General features: G+C 50.0%; 1 protein-coding gene across 1 annotated transcript; it reads left to right on the forward strand.

Annotated features, from left to right (window-relative positions):
- Positions 1 to 3,305: 3,305 nt before the first annotated feature.
- LOC105703965 (rho GTPase-activating protein 100F) lies at positions 3,306 to 16,368 on the forward strand. The gene is given in 18 exon segments (XM_023433469.1): positions 3,306 to 3,539; positions 8,237 to 8,350; positions 8,623 to 9,027; positions 9,113 to 9,342; positions 9,865 to 10,123; positions 10,318 to 10,585; positions 11,033 to 11,296; positions 11,401 to 11,559; positions 12,175 to 12,338; positions 12,413 to 12,773; positions 12,858 to 13,082; positions 13,174 to 13,562; positions 13,658 to 13,793; positions 13,888 to 14,007; positions 14,361 to 14,521; positions 14,608 to 14,800; positions 15,337 to 15,560; positions 16,126 to 16,368. Coding segments are annotated over 18 exon segments (4,149 nt in total).
- The last annotated feature ends 4,956 nt before the right edge of the window (positions 16,369 to 21,324 follow it).

Here is a 21,324-nt window from a genome sequence, read left to right on the forward strand (position 1 = left end):
CCCCGCCCCGCCCCGTCCCTCCGGCCTTCTCTCCGCCGCCGCCACGGGAGGAAGAACGCCAAGGGGCGGCGGAGGGGGCCGTACTCTCGAGAAAAGTGTATATCGATCCAAGGCGGCCGGCTCGGCTGGCACTCGACGTAAAAAATCCCCGCGGTGATTTTCACCCTTTCCTCCGCGGGGGGCGCCACCCCCGCCCGGCGAGTCTCGAGCTTAACGAGAGGCGCCCCGCGCCCGTCTTCCGCCATCCGCGAGCCGCGAGTTCGTAGTACGAGCGGGCCTCCCTGACGTTTGTCGGTCAGTGATATATCTTTTATCGATTCTCGCGTCCCGACCCTCTCCCCCCGCCGCCCTGGTCGGCGCTCCCACCCACCGCCACATCGGCGCGTACACCTTATCCGGCGAGAGATCTTCTCCCGGCCCCGCGCGCCGAGCGGACCCTGACCGGGGAGTGGAGGGTGGAGACCCGAGGATAGTGCGCGCAGCGCCGAGGGCGAGCTGGCCGGCGCCAAGCCGAACCTGGGTAAGCCTCGAACGGTGCAACAGCCGCGCAAAAACCGACCCCGAGGGCACCTCGGGATACCGGGTTTACCCCGAGGTCGCGGCTCGTCACGAAGAGGACTACGCCGAGGGCAGGGTACCGACACCCGCGGATTACTCCCGGAATCTGGAAACTACTGTCAAGTTAATGGGATATCGTGGAAATTCTTTGGTAATTCGTATCGGACATTTTTTGTTATTTCGAACGTATCCGAGGTTTCCGTTCCATTCGCCCAGGAACGATCGCGCGTCTCCCGTCGTGGTGGAGGGTGGATGGACGGGGTTCGCGGAAGTGGCGGCGAGGTAATATCGACACCCTCCTCGGAGCGTACGCGTAGATCGAGCCTCGTCGCCGCTCAAAGAGGGATTGGTCGACACGCGTGCGCGTCCCCCGCTTGGACTCTTGGCTTCGCTCTTACGGTTCAAATCGCCGACCGCGTGGGCTCGCGTGCCACTGCTCGACCCCCTGTCCAAAAGTTATCTCGATTTATCGGAGTATAATTGTGTCGACAATTGTAAAAGTGGCCTAAGGGCTGGCTGCACCAGCGTGAAATTTTTTAACTTCCGGATCTGTGGAATTCGTTGGATCGATAAAAGTTAGGGGAGTCGGAGATTAAAATCCACTGTTGGATAACCACCTCGCGTCGGGTAGTTAGCTCTAATCACCTGTTAAGTAGTATTCAATTAAAAATAACGCAAGTGTTGATGCTATCGGCCCTGAGTCGTTTTTTATTTTTTACGGAACTGTCTTCGTATCGTTGTAGTTTACATGAGCATAACAAAGTGTGGGATAAATTCATTTGTGTTTTTAGATTTTTTAGTTAGGTCACTTTCGTAACTACCGGCACAATTGCCCATCTCTGAGAGTCGTGCGGGAGTACTCGCGCAGTGATACGTACGTCAAGTAACGGTATATGACGTGAGATTTAAAAAATTGCAGCCCAAAGAATAGAAATAAACTTGGAAGCCGGCTGCACCAATATTCGGGTTATAATTTTTAATCAGGGATTACTTAATGCGCGATAGGAGTTAATGGCCCAATTTTAATCTTCCTTTAATTTCTCGTCGGTGCAACACGAATTACACTAATTCGCGATTAATTAATCATGGTGTAAAAAGTTCACGCTAATCACGGTTGGTGCAATCGGCCATTAATAATTTTTTAATGCTTTTTCGGACGTACGCGATGTGCCCTTTTATTTTTTTCTCTTACGTATAGTGTGCTTGAATATTTTAAAGTTAATTGGTAAAACGGTAATTGGGCGCCTTGTCGATGAAAAAATTTCACCGATGCTATTTTTTGAGGGGGGGAGACGTTAATGCTTATGTATCCTAAGAGCTTTTGCGATCTCCACGTTTCGAGACCTTTTGCGTCACTTCCGAGTATGCACGGTTCTGCGTACACGCACCCTCCGTCGCGTCTTTCATCCCAGGTGGAAAGGTTGAAAGCATGTTGCCATTAACCTCTCAGGGACCGGCGACGCTATTATAGTTTATATGCGTCCCAGGAACTAGTAAAAGAAAGTTATAATAACTGAAGAAAGAAAAAGAAAAAAGAGGAGCCTCTCCTAAAGGGGGTAACTTGTGGAAAACGCTTTCCTAGACGCGTTTCGGCCCTCGAAGTCCTTTCTTCAGGGAGCAGCGTGAACCATACTGAGAGGTTAACGGAAAAAGTGGAGGCAATTGAGAAAAAGAGTAACGATATTTAAAAATAATTCGAGGAGGGCTGGCGGATAATGGGTGGTTTGTTAACCTGATTCCAGTATTCGGTATCGTCAACTTTTCCCCGGGGAAAAGCGTGGTGCTGGTTGGACATGGTCTCCATCATCCGGCCGCGGGTGATATTTACCGTATAACGAAGAGAATCCATTTTTCTCGATTGGTGTCGCTGCGGATCAATGAAAATTATGGAAATTTTTCCAGGACGGAAGCCGAGCGGGAGCGACCCGGAAATTCAGGAACCAGGATGACGGAAGCGAGTGGAAACTGGCCACACAGGGATCGGACGGCCATCCGCGCGAGAGATGCTTTTTAGAAGGTAAAAAAAATGTTTGGATGATACATAAAAGTCCGCCTGGCGTGGGTGTCGAAATTAACCGTGCATTTTCCCAGCGAAATTCATATCTCTCTCACGCCCCTGATTTTTCGACGTAATGTTTTCCAGTAAACTACGTCAATCTAGAGATTGCGGTAATAATTTACTAACTTACTGTCGAAGTTACCGTAGTTCGCGAAAGAGTTAATTGGATATTCTTAACTCATTCGACGTAGGAGTTCCTGCGGTATTCTGTGTTCGTAATTATAACTCGTTATCGGTCGCTGAGAATTTCAAGCCGTCTGGCTTAAGTATCATCTTCTGGACCACTCGAGAGTCGAGTGCAGCACCCGAATCAAGAACCGCCTGTAAATAGGTCCATTACTAGCAATGAAAGGTATAATGCCTCCTTAATAAAAGCTTGAATCCAGCTCAATTTCCGCTACGTATATTATACCTGCACTACTACAGCTCGTACAAAAAAGTCTTTCAATTTATGTCTTCATGGATTCAAATAATAAGAAGTGAATTACGATTAATTACTCCTCCGTGCCTGGATATCATCTGATCATCGACTGCAAAGAAATTGCAGGGACCTCATTAAAAGTCCTTAACGAAACCTCGTTGAACGGATGTCCTAGCTGATGTCGAACGACACTACGACCTGATCGGACAAATTGTAATCATCGTTTCTTTGGTTGATTCCAGGAAGAGGGCATGACGCACCGAACTCATGCAGTGGCGAAAACACGTGCGTATCAAGTACGGTGGTCGAGTCGGTGTAGGTCAAGGACAGTCGGAGCGGGATCAGGTGCAGCTGCAGGTGCGCGTGGTGCAACTGCAGCAGGGGGAAGGGGGTACTCGACTCAGCTACGTCTGTCGGCAGCCGAGACTCTCCGAGACGACTGTGTCTCACTCAAGACACGGTTGTACCGCAAAGGCCATGCTCTGTTGCGGTCGCAGAAAAGTGAGTCTTCGTTCGCCTAAGAGATACCGATCACTAGCGACCAAAAACGTGGCCAAAATTGCGACCATTGGCCGAGAAATGTTTCTAAATGGCGACTATGGTCGCGCGATCAGACGTTGCGGCCAAGAACACTTTCAATTTTAGATTGGTTGGAAGAAAGGTGATCACGGAACAGGTAGCAGCAATTCGATATTTAAGAAGAAAACGACGAAACAAGAAAAAGAAGAAATATTGGGTGCATCCTATGTTAGGAAAGCGCGATAAAAAGGTCTGATTTTCACCGTTTTACCGAAAAGTTAGACAATATCAAACCATATAGCTGGATAGCTTTGGGTTTCAGTTATGAGAAATTCGGTATCAAAAGTATTGGAGTCACCCATTGCGAAAATTGGATAGAAATTATCAAACGCATCTGCACCCACAAGTGGTGACGAAGACTTGTCGCGTTTTTTAACTGTCCGTGAGTGATGTTTGCTGATGGACACGAATGCCTTCCCTGAAGATATGGCCCAGTGAGGGGGTGACGGGAGGGTACTCATGTCCGCCACTGTACCATTTGTGCCTATGTAAATTCTTGGTTGCCGCGACAGCTTCGTTGCGTGCGCTAATTCCCATTAGTAGCAGCAACTGTCTGGTCGTGGTCGCACAGAGGGTCGAACGCAATGTATCATGATTCTCGGTGGTCACGACAATTTTTTATGTGGTGACCATAGTTGCGCGACCAGCAATTGCGGCCAAGAATGCTGTTAATTTTGGATTGGTGAGAGGAAAAATGCACGTGGAACAGGTAGCAACGATTCGGTATTTAAGAAGAACACGACGAAATACGGAAAAGATAGGATGCATCCTATGTTAGGGAAACGTGATGTTTTGACAGTTTGGTCACGTGCGCATATTGTCAGTTTCTATTAGTAGTAACTGTCTGGCCGTGGTAACGGGATAGGTGGTTTACAATGAATCATAATGACTTCGTAGTCGCACCTGTGGCTGCATTTTCGGTCGTTAGTGAACTGTAGCCTTAACACTGCACTCTCCTCGATTCCCTGGTCGGAAAACCGAGGTTGCATCGATCTACACACATGCACCAGGATGCGACGCGTAGATTTATACTTTACTAGTCAGACGAGAAACTTGCTGCGAAGCAGAAGTAGATACTGTCAAGAATCCATTTTGGTCCAGCGGTGCAGATTTCGTTGCATTTCTTCGTTTCATGTATAGAGAGTGAACAGAAGTCTTCACTGGTGAATGTTGAGAGCACATTCTGCACAGTGTCGGTACATGTGTAGTTCGACGGATAATGGAACGGGATATTCGACGGAGTGACGTGGGAATGCAAGTCTGAAAATCGTTAGCACCCGTGTATGAATTTGTACACTCAATGGACAGATTACAGGATGCCGATGTCGTGCCGGTCTTATCGCCTCGGAGCCTAGTGCCAGAAGTATTCGCAATTTACCAATACTTTGCTCGCAAATTCCTACTCGAGCCTGAGATATTTCCGCCATTGGCCGTTTTCCTATGATCTTGCCGAGTTCTGTCTTATCAGAAGGAGAGATGGCGAATGTGGGACAACGTGAAATGTGGCGTCAGTAGAGCGAAACCGTCGGATGAGTCGAAGCCACCGAGGAACGCGGAGAGGAACGGACGATACACGAGTGTCGTCTAAACAATACCATCGCATCGGGGGAATTACTTTCCTATAAAGGGGTCCGAAGCGAGCCGCGGAATTTCGGCAAACTGGCGCCATATTTAACGTGACGGCATTGTCGACTCGGTCCCACGGGAACTTTGAAGGCGGTCCACGCAACTTTCCAAAACTTCCCTGGCAAATGTTTGCCCTGCACTCGAATCCGCTCGATGCGGACCTATTAAGAAGTTAGGAATGTCTCGTGAAGTGGTTCTTAATTGCGAGACGAGCGAGAGATGTCGAGACTGCCTTTGTGACCCAATTGGCGCGAGATCCGTCTATATACCGCGAAAGAACGTGCTCTCGGAAAGGGAAACGCAGGGCGTAGACGCGTGTACTAGGGCAGATTCCTGCGGATGTCCTGGAATGCCGAGTGACTCGACTTGACCGCGTTCCGATTCCGTTTGCGGCCAACCTACGCGTACCCGCGTATCCGTGTAAATCCACCCGACTGCAGGGGCCTCCCCTGCGACCTGGATTTTTCACCCCTTCGCCCCCCTCCAGGAATTCCCTTCATCGGAAATTACGCTATCCCGATTTCAGTCCTGCAACAGGCTGCCGAGTAAAAGGTTGAGACGAGGAAGAGAGCTAACCATGACCCGTCCAACCTTGAATTTCGGGACTCCCTGGTAAAACCTTCGGTCGGGGTAAACTACCCCGAAATCCGCGAATTCCGGACTCCTCGTCGACTCCTGCATTCGATTTATTTTTCGGTCAAGTTCCGCTCCGTCGAGTGCGCGCAAACGCCGGAGATTTGGGCTGCCTAGTTGCACGTTTGTTCAATTTTTCCATCTTCGAGAAATTAACGGAGGAATATTGATTTCCAGTTTGTACGGCAGCTAGCGGCGCGGAATGTCAGCCTTCGGGTTTCTTTTTTCCCCGGTTTTACCCGAAGGGGACCAGATGTCGGTTAAGAGACGTCTACTGTTTCCGGAATACCGAGTACGGGAGATGCAACGGGTCGCGTAATCGGAACACATAAGTAACGTTTTATATTTATAGGGCGTAATGGAAATCGATGCGCGCCGGTTTTAGTCGTGGACCAGAATCTCCGGATGGAAAGGATAAGGTTATTCGCGGAGAAGAATATCTCTCGTTCCTCCGCTCGGATTACTACGTCACGATTCGGTCCCGGATTACAGTTTTATTTATGTCGAGTGCACCGAACGCTTCGACTTAGGGGGAATAAAACGGACTTGCTCGATCTCTGCCTGTACTTTCTTCTTGGAATTTTTCCAAGGAGAAAGTACACGCTAGAGAAATATTTAATTCCGACGACTGTCACGGTGTCTCCCGCAAAGGAAGAGCGGTAAAATTTAATCTGGCCTTTCTTTACTTTTTCTTTTTTTTTTTGAAATCGCAAAGTCGAAAATGTCACGGAACGTCTATTCAATTTCATTTTTCGAGTCGCCAGGAACGTTCTAAAAGGTAGAAGGGTTACGAATGCCGGAGGATTCCAGCAGTGAAAGAGCGCAATCGGCGAGGCATGCTCGCCAAAGGAACGATTATCGAGTTTCGAACTTCCCTCTTCAACCCTCCACGAACTATGTGCCCAATTCCATCCTCCAATACTGCTTCAAGGGAAAGATTCCAAGCTCCGAACTCTCAATCGCGAGTTCATCCCTTTCGAGACATTTATTTCCCCATTTATTCCAAAATCGCCATCATCTAGACCTGGAGTTTGCAAGTCTCGCGATTCCCTTCTTGGACGTTTTCGTTTTAAGAGTGGGCTGAAACCTAGAGATCTTCATATGACTTCATATGACGCGTTTTTGATTGTGCACTTTACTTATAAAAACGTGTATTTGCATGTCATCAGAACGAATCGCAACATAGTTGTGCCATAGCATGAATTAACGTGCGTTTGACAACTCCCTGGAGATAAAGAGAAAGCAGAAAGAAAAACTTAAAGGCCGTTCACATAGAACATTTTCGAACGCGAATTAACGCAATGGCGCAGCAATATCATGTCCACAAGCAAAAGCGTATTTTTATAAACAAAACAAGAATTTTACTTATGAACACATAATACAACCATGCCATTGCATGGACAATAAGGTGTTTTTTCATTATCGCCAGCTTGTCGTTGAAATTGAGTATCTTCTAATCACATGACTTGGTAGACGATCGTGCATCAGATATTTATGAAAACGGATTGCAGCGTCGATACAACTCTGACGCTTATCTCTTCAAACGAACATCTAAATTTCCGACGCCAATAAATTGGCATCTTGTAGGCTCTATATCATCCTTCCGACAACATCGTACGACGGAGAAATAAATGATTCTGACTGGTTGCTGAAAATCAGCGCGGTGATATACTTCTGTGACAATTTCTGTCGCGCAGAAGTTCAACTATGCCGAAATTTACAGGGTACATTTCACGTATACGACGAAATTTTAGTAGTAAGTACATCCGTTGTCGGACGAATGAAACAGGGTCCTGTCGCGCTGGGTGAGTGAGCTTAAACCAGGACGAAGATCCGATAAGCCCAGAGTAGGGATCGGGAATCCACCCTCAGGAGTGGCGCGGCCTTCGTCGCGTGCGACCTCGCGAATGTCCTTGGCTGCGGAGCGCACCCCTCGAATGCCCTCCGCGGCCCTTGGCGCGCGCGACTGCGGCCGAGTCATGGCCGCCAGCGCGAGGGGGTGTCATCACGCATGCGCCACCTCGTGCGTGCGTACGCTACTACCGGGCACGCCGGCGGTCGTAGCCGACAGTGGCGCGCCCGCTGCCGCGCGCGGTCGACACCGGCGTCGCGTGGCGGCATCGAGCGAGGCTACGCGGAGGCATACGCGAGGGTATACGCGGCGAGGCTAGGCGAGGTGAGGCGGCGCGCACCCCGCCGGTGGGTCGATAGACTCGCGCCTCCGCGCCGCGGGCCGGCACGGGCCAGGGGAGGATGTGCGATAGGGCCGGGACGGGATGTTTCTTCTCCCGCAAGGTAATCCTGACCGGTTCCTTTTCCGCTATCCGTCGCTCCTATGACGGCTTCTTGTCACGTTGCAGGAGGGGCGGGGGGATGTGACGGACATCGGCGCGAGTCCTGGCCGGCAGGCGCCCGCCAACCAGTTGCGCCCCAAGGAGCCACCCCCCATGGTCGTCCAGGGAGACTTCAGGAAGGTAGGAGCCGTGGGAAATGCTCGCTTCCGGGTCCCCCCTGGAGAACTGGAAAAGGTCGTTTTCTGTGAATTTTATCGCGGTTTCATTTTTACGAGGTCTCTACTATTCGGACGTAGGGTAGCTTACCTGTATTTTATAATCGTGAAAGTAGCTGAACAGTTATGGGATATTCGTTCTCGAGATGTTTTGGGGTAGATCAATCGGAATTGTACAACGTTTACGGGGTGACGAACGGTTATGGGGTGATTTATCAGAGAGCTTTTACCTTTCAGGTGAGCGGGATCAGTACAGAGATCTTCAAGCAGATCGAGACCGTCGAGAATGACCATGATGCTTCGACGGCGGCCGCCCTGGAGGCCGTGGAACGTCGCGGCGAAATGGTCGTCCGCGTCATCGAGCCTCGGCAAATGGGTAGGCAGGCCTCGGAGGCCGCCAAAAAATTCATCGCCATGCAGGTACGGACGAAATTTTATTTGCATGGAAATCCGGGTCGTTTACCTCGTCGATATGTTTTTTAGGACCCCAAGCAGCCCGTTCACCTGGTGGAGATCATCAAGAGACCGGGCCAGACGCTGGGCCTGTACATTCGGGAGGGTAACGGCGTAGACAGAAACGACGGAGTCTTCATATCGAGAATAGCTTTGGAGTCGGCGGTTTACAACAGCGGATGTTTAAAGGTAAACCGATTAGTAGAAATCGAGATTTCCTTCGTTATTGGTTTTATGCAGAGTCCGGTACTGTATAAAGCTCTTACGTTCGCAGGTGGGTGACGAGATTCTAGCGGTCAACCTGGTCGACGTGACGCACATGAGTCTCGACGACGTGGTGATCATCATGTCGATCCCCCGAAGATTGGTGCTGGCTACCAGACACGGGGCTCATCAGACGATTTCGCATACGCGGCAAAACGAGCACAAGGCGCCACCGGTGGTTGTCATCAAGCGAGACCTCAACGAGGACGAAAGCGACCATGCGACCAGCAATCACGTTAGGTGCGTTGGTCGTGAGAAAAGCCCCCTCCAGAGAAAAGGAATTTGCAGTCATCCGAAGAAATTTGACTTACTTCAACAAACCTGAACACTTGAAAAATGGACCAGCAACTATATTCGTTCATGAACATTTTTGTTATATTAGCAACAAAAAAGACGATAACTTCACTGGGGCAACACAAATTCTATTCATGGTTCCAATATTCTTTTCTAATGACAGCAAATTGTATATCGCCTATTCGTTCGAGTAGAGACAACAATATCTTTTTGGCTGTTGCACCTGATTCAGTTTCTAAATTAGGAAGCACTTATTCTAAAGAAAACTCCCCAATGGTTACATTTACATTCAATATAATTGTAAACATTTTTGCTGTTGGTGCGGTAATTCTTGCAGTAACAGCGAAACTTCACCAGCAATGTTGTCTTTGCTAAAAGTACAGATGCTGTTTTTTTCCGTGCGGGAGGAGTCGAAATGTAAATTGCTTCCGAATCGCGTCTCTAAATGGTCTCGGCTTTCGATTTCAGAGAGGGCAGCCGTAGAAGAGGAGACGGACGCGAGATGCTACCCTCCCGCTCCAGGTTGGGACTCACGGGCCTTGGATCTAGTCAAGACCTTGGATCCAGCAATGGTGATCTCTATTACAACTCTAGGCCCGAAGGACACTGGTCCTACCAGCCGCCACCGCCACCGGTCATTACCCATCAACCAAAGCCCTCGGCAACGCAACATTTCCAGCCTTACGAGCGTGGATATCCCAAGACCTTGGAGAGCCTCGCCGAGAAGGTAAGGCCACCTTCCTTAAAATCCTTCTTTTCATGTAGTTTGTCTTGGCATCTTACGCTGGCGTTCTCTTTGGAGATCCTTACCTAAAGTCGCGGAGTCAGTTCCAGCAAGCCCGTCGACGAGAGTACTCGGAAATACTTGAAACTCTTGACTGACAAATTTCTTTTCTGATGTCTCCGTCTCCCTGCTCTCAGGTGCACTCGTTCTACTCGGGGCCCGTGGTACCATCGAATGGCACGGGTGGTGCTGGAGGACCTGGACGTCGAATGTCGACAGGTGGTGGGATACAATCTGGCCGACTTCCAGGGCAGGGTCAGGGTTCGCATTACGGATACGCCCAACACGGAGCTCAAGGAAGGCTCATGCCTCGCAGTGGGTCGGATCAGCATCTCCCTAGGGTGGACTACGCTGGCGTGACGACGCCCGCGCGCCATACGCTGCTCAGATCTAGCCTGAAGTCTGGTGATTATCGTGCGTTCTATTTCTTTTTTCACACCTTAAATCTTTCCTTCAAGTTATCTCTGACTAGGCTTGCATTTCTACCTTATCGTGTTTCTTAAGGTGATACAAAAGTGGCATCTGAGGGGTCAATCGTTTGACACTTTTCTCCGAACTGAGTGTTCAGAATTGTTTGAAATTTGACAGAGTGAATACGAAGGCCCTGGGGAATGTCCTGACATCTTTAATTTCGTTGTTTTTAATTTTCATTATCTTCACGTGGTAAAATTTCAAACGTTTCGGTACACCCAGTTCGAGGAACAGTTTCATCGGCGAGGTTCTTCTAAGGTTTGTTTTATATCACCTTAAATTTATTTGTCGGAATATCTATGTATTAATGTAATCAGAGGAGACTGTTTTTCACTTGTGATTTTATCAAGATTGCAAATAAGTACGATTTTACTGCAACAGGTTCTACTGCATTGCGGTACAACTCGCGGTACGGGGCACAAAGCGATGCCACCTCGGCGGCGCACAGACAAGGACAATTTGGTACCTTGACGAGAAGGCACAGGCCTTCTCTGGACTATGCTTCGGACACCGAGGCAACCTGCTCCAGCTCACCTCGTTCGGCCTACTATTATTACAGGCAGAACGCAGGCAACCCCTCGCAGAGCAGCGCGGTCTCCCACTTGGCCACGCTCTCCAGGTCACAGATAGGCCAGAGTTCTACGGGTAAGATTCGACCAGGTTTTTGACCACAACAAGAACCTCTACGTATGATTCCGTTCTGTTGTGTCGAGAGATAATGACTCGGTTCATGAAAGATTTGATTTCAGGACTTAGGTCGAACTCGCTACCACGTAGTGGTAGAACACTGCCCCAACAACCAGGCATCAGGTCCGGTCTCGGCACGGTAACGTCGGGCCTTATAGACCAAGAAGACAGTGATGGAGCCCTTTCCGCTCCGGAGTTGCCCTCGATTAGGCGCGACAGAGGTAAAAACTTCCTGATCTGGATATTGTATAATTTAAGGAGATGTGAAAATGGCATCTGAGGAGTCAATCGTTCATGAAATTTTCCTAAGAACTATGTAAACCAAATCGTTTCAAACTTTCCAACGTAAATATGGAGGTCATAAGGGAGGTCTTGACATCCATGAAATTTCATTTTTTATTAAAAAATTGTAAAACTGTCTACAAACAAGTATAAAAGAAATAAAATTTCATGGATGCCAGGACCTCTCGTTTAGCCTCTATATGCCCATTGTAAAGTTTGAAACGATTCGGTACACCCAGTTCGGAGAGAAGTTTCATAAACGAGACCTCTTTGACGTCACTTTAAGAGCAATGAACCGCTTAAATCCTTTTCCCGAGTGTAACACGTTAAATGCAGAGTTCATTTTATTGTACTTTATATTCAAGCGGTACAATTTCTTTCGCATGGAATTCTTGATGTTGTGTCGGTCCCATGGAACGGACACCGCCTAAACAAAAAGTATACTGTCAGTCCCGTGGGACTGACGCCGCGCTTAACGTGTGATTTAAAAAGAAAACAATCAATTCGCGTGAATAAATTTGTATGATATAATAATAATCCTTGATGATCAACAGGCAGGATACCTTCTTCCCCGAGCGTGTTCACTTCCGACGAGTACCGAGCCTGGTTAAGCAGGACACCGAGCACCAGCGCACTTTACGAGCAGATCAGGGCGAGCGCGAATCGACCACCTCGTTACACCTACAGCGCAGAGAACATACACGCCGCGGTCAACCAGGTACATGAGCGTAGAATCTGAGCGTGAATCTGTTATCAAAGACAGATGATACCAGCGTCGATGTGAAACCGCAGGCGGAGTACGGCAGCGGGTACGGCTCCTATCGACCGCTCTCCAGCACCTTGGATCGACTCTCGACCAGGTCCGCGTCGGCGCAACAAGTCAACCTGGCTAACCTGAGGGCGTCGACGGCGATCAGTTCGTCCTGTCACAGACCATCGGCGAATCCCAGGCCGGCTTCGGTGGCGTCGAACGTCACGCGGTCTTCCTTGGCTGGACAGAAACCACCGTCGCTGGGAAGCGCAGCTGGACAACGGGCCGCGTCCTCCGTGAGAAGGATCCGTAACCTGCTCGACCTGGAGTCCACCAGGAACATCCCCACTCCTACGCCTACCAGAACTCAGGATCAAAGACTGCTAGATATTAATCCCGCGGGTAAGAGGGACGATCTACGTTTCGAGGTGCAGAATGGTACTCGTCTGTGTAGGGACTGACGCGATTTCCTCTTGCTTCTTTTAGAGTTCCTCAAGTATAAGATAGAGAAGCCACCGGTAGTGGGTACTCCGAGTTCAACCAGCTCTCTTCTGAGTGCTCTTGGAGACGGCAGTGCCGGGGGTGGCGACTTGGCCGGAGGAGTCAGTGGCCTGCTGTGGGTGCATCTGTTGGCGGGACGTGGACTGCGGTCCACGACCTCGTCCTCGGCGGCGACCACCCCGTCCACTCCGTCGGGTCAACCCAGTCTGGGTGAGTCGATGAAGATACTCCGAGTTTTCCACGAGTCGTTCGATCTTCATGGCCTTCCTTCTCTAAACTACAATCCATCACCGACAAACAGGCAGCTGCGGCTTGAGGGACCTTTACTGCGTCCTCGAGTGCGACAGGGTACACAAGGCGCGCACCGTCGTCCGCACCGGCGATCTCATGTTCGACTGGGACGAGACCTTCGAGCTCGACCTCGTGGGCAACCGGCAGCTGGACCTTTTGGTCTATTCCTGGGACCCCCAGCACAGGCACAAGCTGTGCTACAAGGGGTCCGTGCATCTGGCCACCCTCTTGAAGGAATCACCGTTGCACCAGCTGGCACTCAAGGTTGAGCCGAGAGGTACCATCTACCTAAGGCTCAGGTACACTGACGCCCACCAGACCTTTAAGCGTCGCGGACTCCCAGTGATTTCTCTTGCCACGAGGGTCGCGCCCCTTTTCGGCGTCGACCTGGACACCGTGGTGAGTTCCCGGGATGAATTTCTTAGGATCAAGAGCAACTTCCACTCCAAGTCTCGGAATCTTTTGATACATCTCGCTGCATTCGTGTACTTCAGGTCAGCCGAGAAAGCAAGACCGGCGGCGTTCCTGGAGGAGTGTCAACGGCCGTGGCTGTAGGAGGGATCCCCAATGTTCCTATCATCGTTTGGCGTTGCATCGAGGAGGTAGAGAGAAGAGGACTCGATATAATTGGTAAGCTTGCCGTTTTTGGACTTGTGATATAACATAAAGAGGCGATTTCGCATCGTTTGGTCTCCTTACTTCATGTCTCTTTGATGATTCGCAGGCTTGTACAGACTGTGCGGCTCCGCCACCAAGAAGAGGATACTGCGAGAGGCATTCGAACGTAACGCCAGATCGGTGGACCTCTCGCCGGATAATGTGCCCGACATCAACGTTATCACTGGTACAATTAACAGAACCCATACATTGAGGAAAAAAAATTTCTTCGATTCGAACAAAACGATTTCTATAAATAATGGTCATTTGGATCAATTAACAGTGTTTTGGTAGAAAGGACATGTAATTATCCCGAAGAAATATTCGTTTCCCCTTAAAAGAAATGATAGTATTTTACGAATTTCTTTAAAACTGAAACGTGCTTAATTGCAACAAATAATTTCGTGAAATATTTAATTCGATGTATTCAAAGAAATGATTTCCTTGAAAGAAATGCATTTCTTTTCTCAGGATAGAAGTTTCCGTTATCCGTGGATTCCGAGATCCTTGAATCATCTCATTCTTCGTTTCTCCTCGTAGGGGTGCTTAAGGACTACCTGAGGGAGTTGCCTGTACCTCTCTTTACCAAGTGCCTGTATCAGATGATGGTGGACGCGCTCGCGGTGTGCTTGCCGGATGACCCACAAGGGAACGCTAAACTGATGTTCAGCATCCTCGACTGTCTCCCAAAGGTCACCAGGGTAAGCACACGAGCTTGTCGTTATTTATCTGGAATAATGATTTCCTAAAGCAAAGATATATCTTGAAATTATTGGTTATCTCGCAGGCTACGTTGATCTATCTCCTGGACCACTTGGCGATGGTAGTGTCGCAATGCAACAAGATGTCACCGGCGAGCCTGGCGGTCTGTTTCGGGCCGGTTCTGATGCTGCACTCCGAGGACAACGGGCCACCGCTGGATTTCCAGCAACCCATCGCCGTCCTGAAATATCTGCTGGAGATCTGGCCGGTCAAGTCAGGTAACGTGATCATTTTCAACGGCCAACTATATCGGCCGCATGGCTCTCTCCTCTCGCCGCTTGTGCCTCCGTTGTTGTGTGTCGTTATTGATGTTCTCGTTATTATCATTTAACATCCTTATACCCGTGGCTACTAAAGAAAATGGACGGAGGCTCGTTATCGACGACAATGTCGGGCCACGGCAGTTCGAGTCGAAGCCTCGTGTTGGACGATCGCCATCCTTACGACTAACCTTTAATACTCTCGAATTTTCACGCAGCTGTTGTCTTTTACGTTTGCGCAAGCTCTGTGTATAGCCGTATCCAAGGCTATCCTTGGATAGCTTCGTGGGTCGAAGGGCCCCCGGCTTGAAATGCCTACCGCAGAAATCGAAAGGCGCTCTATGTCCTGATTTGCGCATCGTCCGGGTACGGCTATGGCTCTGTGTATTATCGTTCTTCCCCGTCAGAGAGGATGCGAGTCCGAAAGGGTAAAGGGATCCTCTCTGCTCCTGTTTTTCGAGTGCCGAGTAATCAGGAGCTCGTTTCACAGACAGTTCGGAAGATTTCTTCGGGCGGTTCGGCACTTCCTCGAGTTACGCCACCTGCAGGGCACAACAACAGTCAGCAGGCTCCGGTGGATCAAGCAGCCTTACCTCGAACAGGGCTGCCCTGGCAGCAGCCACCCTCGCTTCGTCATCCTCCCCCCAGTACAACAACCGCAGCCTCCGTGGCTTCCACTCGTCCTCTGCCTCCGCCTCCACCGGTCAAGCCACGACAGGTACGTAAATTGGCATACAATATAAGATAGATAAATCAAATATCGCAAACCAGAGGGACACAGGTAAATAGATTGAAAATAAACAAGGACAAAAAGGGCCTCTACGGACGTTGAAGTGGAAACTTCGTTTTTTATTTTTCTTTCATATTAACCTTTTCGATATGGCCATGCCTTTCACCAGAATGTTTCCGCTGTACAGACACTAACGTTTCATTCCAGTGTCCGTATAGTCGAATGAAACGCTGTACGGACCCTGCATTTCGCTTTTTCGTTTCATTCCAATCTCCAAGCAGCGAACTCGCGCTACTGTGGGTAAAGAAGTTTCAATTGAAGAGTATAAAATAAACGTTTCACTTTTCGTTACACCCACGTTTTTTAACACTTTAACTTACACCACCGTAAATAAGAAGTTCCGCTTCAATAATATAAATGATAATTCCTTAATTAATATGGAATGCGATATCTGGCTCACCCCGTACATTCCGTGACCACGTTTCAATTTGAAAGAAGACCTTCTAATTCTGTAAATAGTGCCTTAATTCCACTCGACGCCTAATTTTTTCAGGTGATAGTCTCGTCTCCCGGTTCGCCTAGCAGCGAGGAGTCGACCTCTCCGGAGCCGGTCACTAACGAAAAGGCGGGAGCGCTGGACGGGCTGGCCTTCTCCGGGGGCGGGGGTACCGAGCAAGTGACCCCGACGAGCAGCGTCGACACCGAGGAGGGGAACCCCGCACACCCCGAGGAGGGCGAACGCGGCGTCGAGGGAGACGCCGAGGCTAGCGACGACGACGTCGCCAAGTCGAAGTAAACTCCGCAGCTTCCGACTGCCGACCCGCTTACCCCGCGACACACCCTGCGGGACCCAGAGACACCCCCGGCCCCCTTCAAGACCCGCTCCCCCGAGGTCCATCCCTCGGGGGACACCCTGGGAGGCGGCGAGGGGCGCCTCGAATCCCCCGCGACCCCCGATCGCTAACCGAATTCCGTGTCTCCCCCCTGCATCCGGAGACGAGCGAGTCCCCGATCGAGCTCCGACTTTCCCGCGTTTCCTCCTCCACCGACTCGTTAACCTCTGGTCCTCCTAGGCGGCCCCCCCCCGAAGACACTTCGATCAGCGGGCGCGAGCGGGGCGGCGCCCCAGGCTCCGGACGCACGCACAAAAAAGTCTAACCGAGAGACGCCACGGACGCGTACCTAATAGGTGCTCGACTCGAACCCTCGGAGGGCTAGGTACGTGTGTACATACGTAGGGATAGATAGGCACGGCTCGTCGATAAAGGCGCGCCGGCCGCGCAATCGCTGGAATTGCCCGTCGCGGAGAGCCAGGCCGGCGGGACCCCCCGCGAGGGGCCAGGGCTCGACAGGGCTTGCGACGAGTCCCGGGTATATCGGGTTCGAGGCTTCCAGAGCCGATACGTCGAAGCCTGGCGCGCGCCCTTAGGGCACGGACGGATACAATAAATGCGAAACCGGTATGGCATGCATAATGGTCGGTTTATATACGTACACGACGTACTATACGAATACGTAGATTAGTCACGATATACATGTGCTTTTGATAAATACTATTACTCGACAGTGTGTTATCTAGCCCTAGGGTATGCGGAGATACGGACGTTCGCTGCGCGACGGCTCGTCGATACCGCCGACCCCGATTTAGGATAATTCTCACCCGGTTAGCGATCCGTCGCCCGCCGCGAGTTCGGCGTCTCACTCGAGGGGTGTTTTAACGCTACCGATAGCGAGTTTTGTCTCGACGTCTGCGTCGTCGGTGTTCGGAAACTCGGAGAAGTTTCGCGCCAAGTACGTCTCGAACCAGAGATCCTCCTACTCGTTGTAAAGGACGGTCCAGGGAATTTCTTGAGAGTTCGGTAAATCGATTCGCAGCGTCTTGGGGTCCCATCTCGATAAAGGTGGGCCCCGAGGAGGACGTCAAGAGCCTAGTAATTTAATAATGCGTGAAATTGAAAAGACCTTCGCCCGCGATCCGAGGGAGCGCGGATTCTTCCGCGCGTACGTCCATTGAATGGTCGTTTTTTTGCGATTATGCAGGCACGACGCCGATGTGCCAATAACGCGGACTCCACGAGTCGTTTGCATTTCCGATCTCCGAGGTATCGACGGGCGCGTCGCGTACTGGCACGTACGTACAATGCGTAACTACAAAGAGATCTCGCTTTTCGCTTCGACGCCGCCCTCGGCCCTACGATAGTCCACGAGAGGCGCGACGACGGCGAAGGGGCGCGCACCCCCTGGGGGTCTCCGGGGTGCCGTGGGGACATTGGAATTGGACCAATATCGGTAGTTGACGAGTATTTTCCGCGTAGATTACGATTAACGAGAGGGAGGTCACGTCGTCGGTGCTACTCCGTCGGAGCTACTCATCCCAACACATTTCATTCGAGACATATCGACGTAGGTCATTCACTAAGCGCTCAGGATTAAGGAGTTAAATGAGAAAAGAGGTATTTATTCTGGAAGAGGCACATATAGGGTTTACTAAGGAGAGTGTAACTAATTACTCTTATCGCGTCGGTGGTCCGTCGATCACCGGTGTCCTTTGTATATTAATCGCCGGATTAGCGGGGCGCGTTATCGCTGTATGTTATCACCGCGTCGCCGCCTATATCATCGCTACCTTGATCATCGTCTTTGCAATCGTTATCGCGTTAAAGGGTGTCAGGTAGTACTAAGGATCGTAGAAGTACTACACGTGTTGCTGCCTCCTCTCTCCGTTTTGCTTTTCCGCGATGGACCCGGAGAGGAGGCTGCGGCGCCATTTCTGTATCTCGTAGACGCAATGCGTTTCATTTCCACGGTGCGCAACGTTTTGCCGCGAGACGCAACGACCGTGTCCATCGTTAGAGCCATCTCGGTCTTGCTTTTTACTCGAATCATATCTACATCCTCGACTCCTTTTCGAAAATACGGCGGCACCCCCGCGCCCCTTGGAACTACGATTCTCGTGGATGTGGCACGTCCCTTCGGGTCGCGCACCCCTAAGCACAAAGGATACTTCGAGAGCGCTCGATTACGGCGGATTTATGGCAGCCCGTGTCTGCGTTTTGTTACTCATTGTCTATTCAACTTTATTTACTTATTATGTAAGCGCAGAACCGTCTACGGCGGCGGCGGGACGAAGAGCGGCGTCTCGACCGAAGACTACGAAAAGCCACAATCGACCGAATTGTGACAATAGCTGGAACCGCGAAAAACTCTCATCGAAACGATAATAATCACGCGTTAGGAGAACGCTGACTTTTAACCGGTAAAATAGCCAGTATTATTACACGTCTAAAGTTAACTCTTAAAGCCGCGGCGGACTGATCTCGTAGGACGAGTCGGCGCGTTTTGGAGTACGGGAGGACCGAGAAGGGTCGGATCCTGAAGAGCTGTCACTTAAACTGCTTTTTATCCCGAACGAATCCTCCAATCGATCGCTTCATGGCCGTAACTATCCGTGGATTCCGATTCCAAACCATCCAAATCAGAATTTTCTATAATTCCATTACATTCCCCGAGAAACAAGCAAATCCATTAAACGTCTCATTCATCTTATCGAATGGGGATAAAATCCTGATTTCTTTTTCTACACTTATTCGTACGCAGCTTTAATTCTTATTAAATATTTTCTGTGCTATATTTATATATCCAAGTTCCTCTGACGGTTCTTTCAATTCTTCCACTAGAAAGGGATGAAAGAGAGAGGGAAGCACGACCGTGGATCTTCGTGACTCGGCCACGTAAGGAGGCCCTTAGAGATCCGAATTATTACCAGACTTCCAATCTAAGCTTCGTCCTATGCTAAGGTTTGCGACTTTTCGGTGAAAAACAGAGGAAATTTCCTCCGAAGAAATGAGCAAGGGGGGCACTCGGAAGTCGAAATTACCGTCGACGAGCGGCTTTATCGCGAAATCGTGGCCCCTTCCGTGCGGCGGAATTGGTTGACCGGGGTAGAAGTCGGCCGTTATCGTCGGGACGTCGTTATTTCGTTTCTCGGACGATTCGTTGCGATTCCACGAGTCGTTTCTTCCCGGCGAAGGAAATGAGGCGTCGGGCCTCCCGTACGCCGCGCGCCACCGAGCAACCCTAACGCGCGTTAATCATAGAACATAAACTATGTCAGGGAGTATTTATTTATCGTTTGTACACAACCTACGACGAAGGAAGCACACTGCCGCAATTTTATACACGGAAGGTTATTACGTACATTATCTAAAGACTCGAGCGGACGTCGCGTAGCACTCGTAGGGGCGTTCGCGCGATTTATCGTATACGACATGTCGAGGAGCGCGCGCGCGCGCGCTAAGGGCCCTCTGCGAGCGCTCGTTAATTGGACTAATTAATTAGGAATCTTTACGGTTTCGCCCCGAGCACGCTTATAGATATTTCAAAGCACCGGGGAATATCCCCGAGCGTCCGGGAAAATTTATAAAACGCTTATATTCGCCCTGGACTCGAGCAAAAAGAAGAAGAGAGAGAGCGATCCTTTGAAAGGGAACCCTCTAGCCGGAGCCCCTCTGCCATCCATTTTCTTCTATTTCTTCCTCCTCGAACGACACTGCCCTATTTTTCTAATAAATAAGCATCCGAGAGGTCTACTGAACGATTAAAGGCGGAAATTGGGGTCGGTTAGAGGGCTCCTCGGGGATAAATAGGGAATGATAAAATGGAGGGTGCCGAATGATATCAATAAGGCGTGGAATTGTAAGGGGCGAGACGGAGTGCGGGGGAAATGATTCAATCGGCTCTCGATATTTATTAACTATGCTCCTGCGATGCATGGGATCTGGTCTCATGTACCACATGTATGCCTCAGTGAAATGATTGATGCAAAATGCAAAGGAAATTCTTTTCCCTCGCGATCAGCGAGTCGAATGCGTAATCTTTCGACGGGTTACGTCAAGTGGGTCTTCGATTAGTTATGTAATATTTTCTGAGGACTGATTGCGTTAACGACGAAGGCGGATTGCCCAATGAAAATGGACGTTGAAGAGCGAGACGTAATCGTGGAGACTCGACGCGACGAGGTGTAGGAAAATGTTGGCTCTTTGTTTATTAAAAATATCGCCGTTAAAAACAGTACAGTACGGTGGATATCTACGAGACACTCGTTTCTCGCTAAAGACAGATAAAGATCAAATGGCAGATCCATTATTTTTCTGCATTCTTGATATTCTAAATTTCACTCGAGATCATTTCAAGCAGGCTCTGCCACATTCAGTCCGCGACTTGAGAGGAAAGACGGAGTAAAATTGTGGGCCAGGTTTTTCTCTTTTCACATATCGCATCGCTAATTTTCAGGCGCAACAATCGCCTCGTCTCTCTCCTATAGGAGCCGATAATCATTTCCGCCAGAAGACGAATCGAGATGGGCGGAGAAAGCGCGCGCGCGCACCTCGACGCGAAAACCAGGGCCGGCGAGGTCGGCGCAACGAGTACATGCGGACACGCATACGTTATACACCGCGACGTACGCGCACGTACATAAGTTCGAACATGCCCAGACACACACACGGACACACCCATACACACCCACACCCAGGTACACACTTAGGTGCATGCGAGTGTAGGGACTCGCAAGAGAGTAAAGTGCGAAGTGTCGTTCGCTTTGAGTACTTCCGATCAAGCGAGGTCGAGCAAAATCGGGGAAAATCGTGGAAAATCGAACAAAGTGGAATCGATTCGATCGTTCCTCGGCGTCGCGACCTCCTAGGACTGGTTACACCAACGGTGATTAATGTGACATTTATTAACTGTGATT

This window comes from Orussus abietinus, unplaced genomic scaffold (genome assembly GCF_000612105.2).
Source record: "Orussus abietinus isolate OABI.00-Male unplaced genomic scaffold, Oabi_2.0 scaffold779, whole genome shotgun sequence".
NCBI classification, from domain to species: Eukaryota; Metazoa; Arthropoda; class Insecta; order Hymenoptera; family Orussidae; genus Orussus; species Orussus abietinus.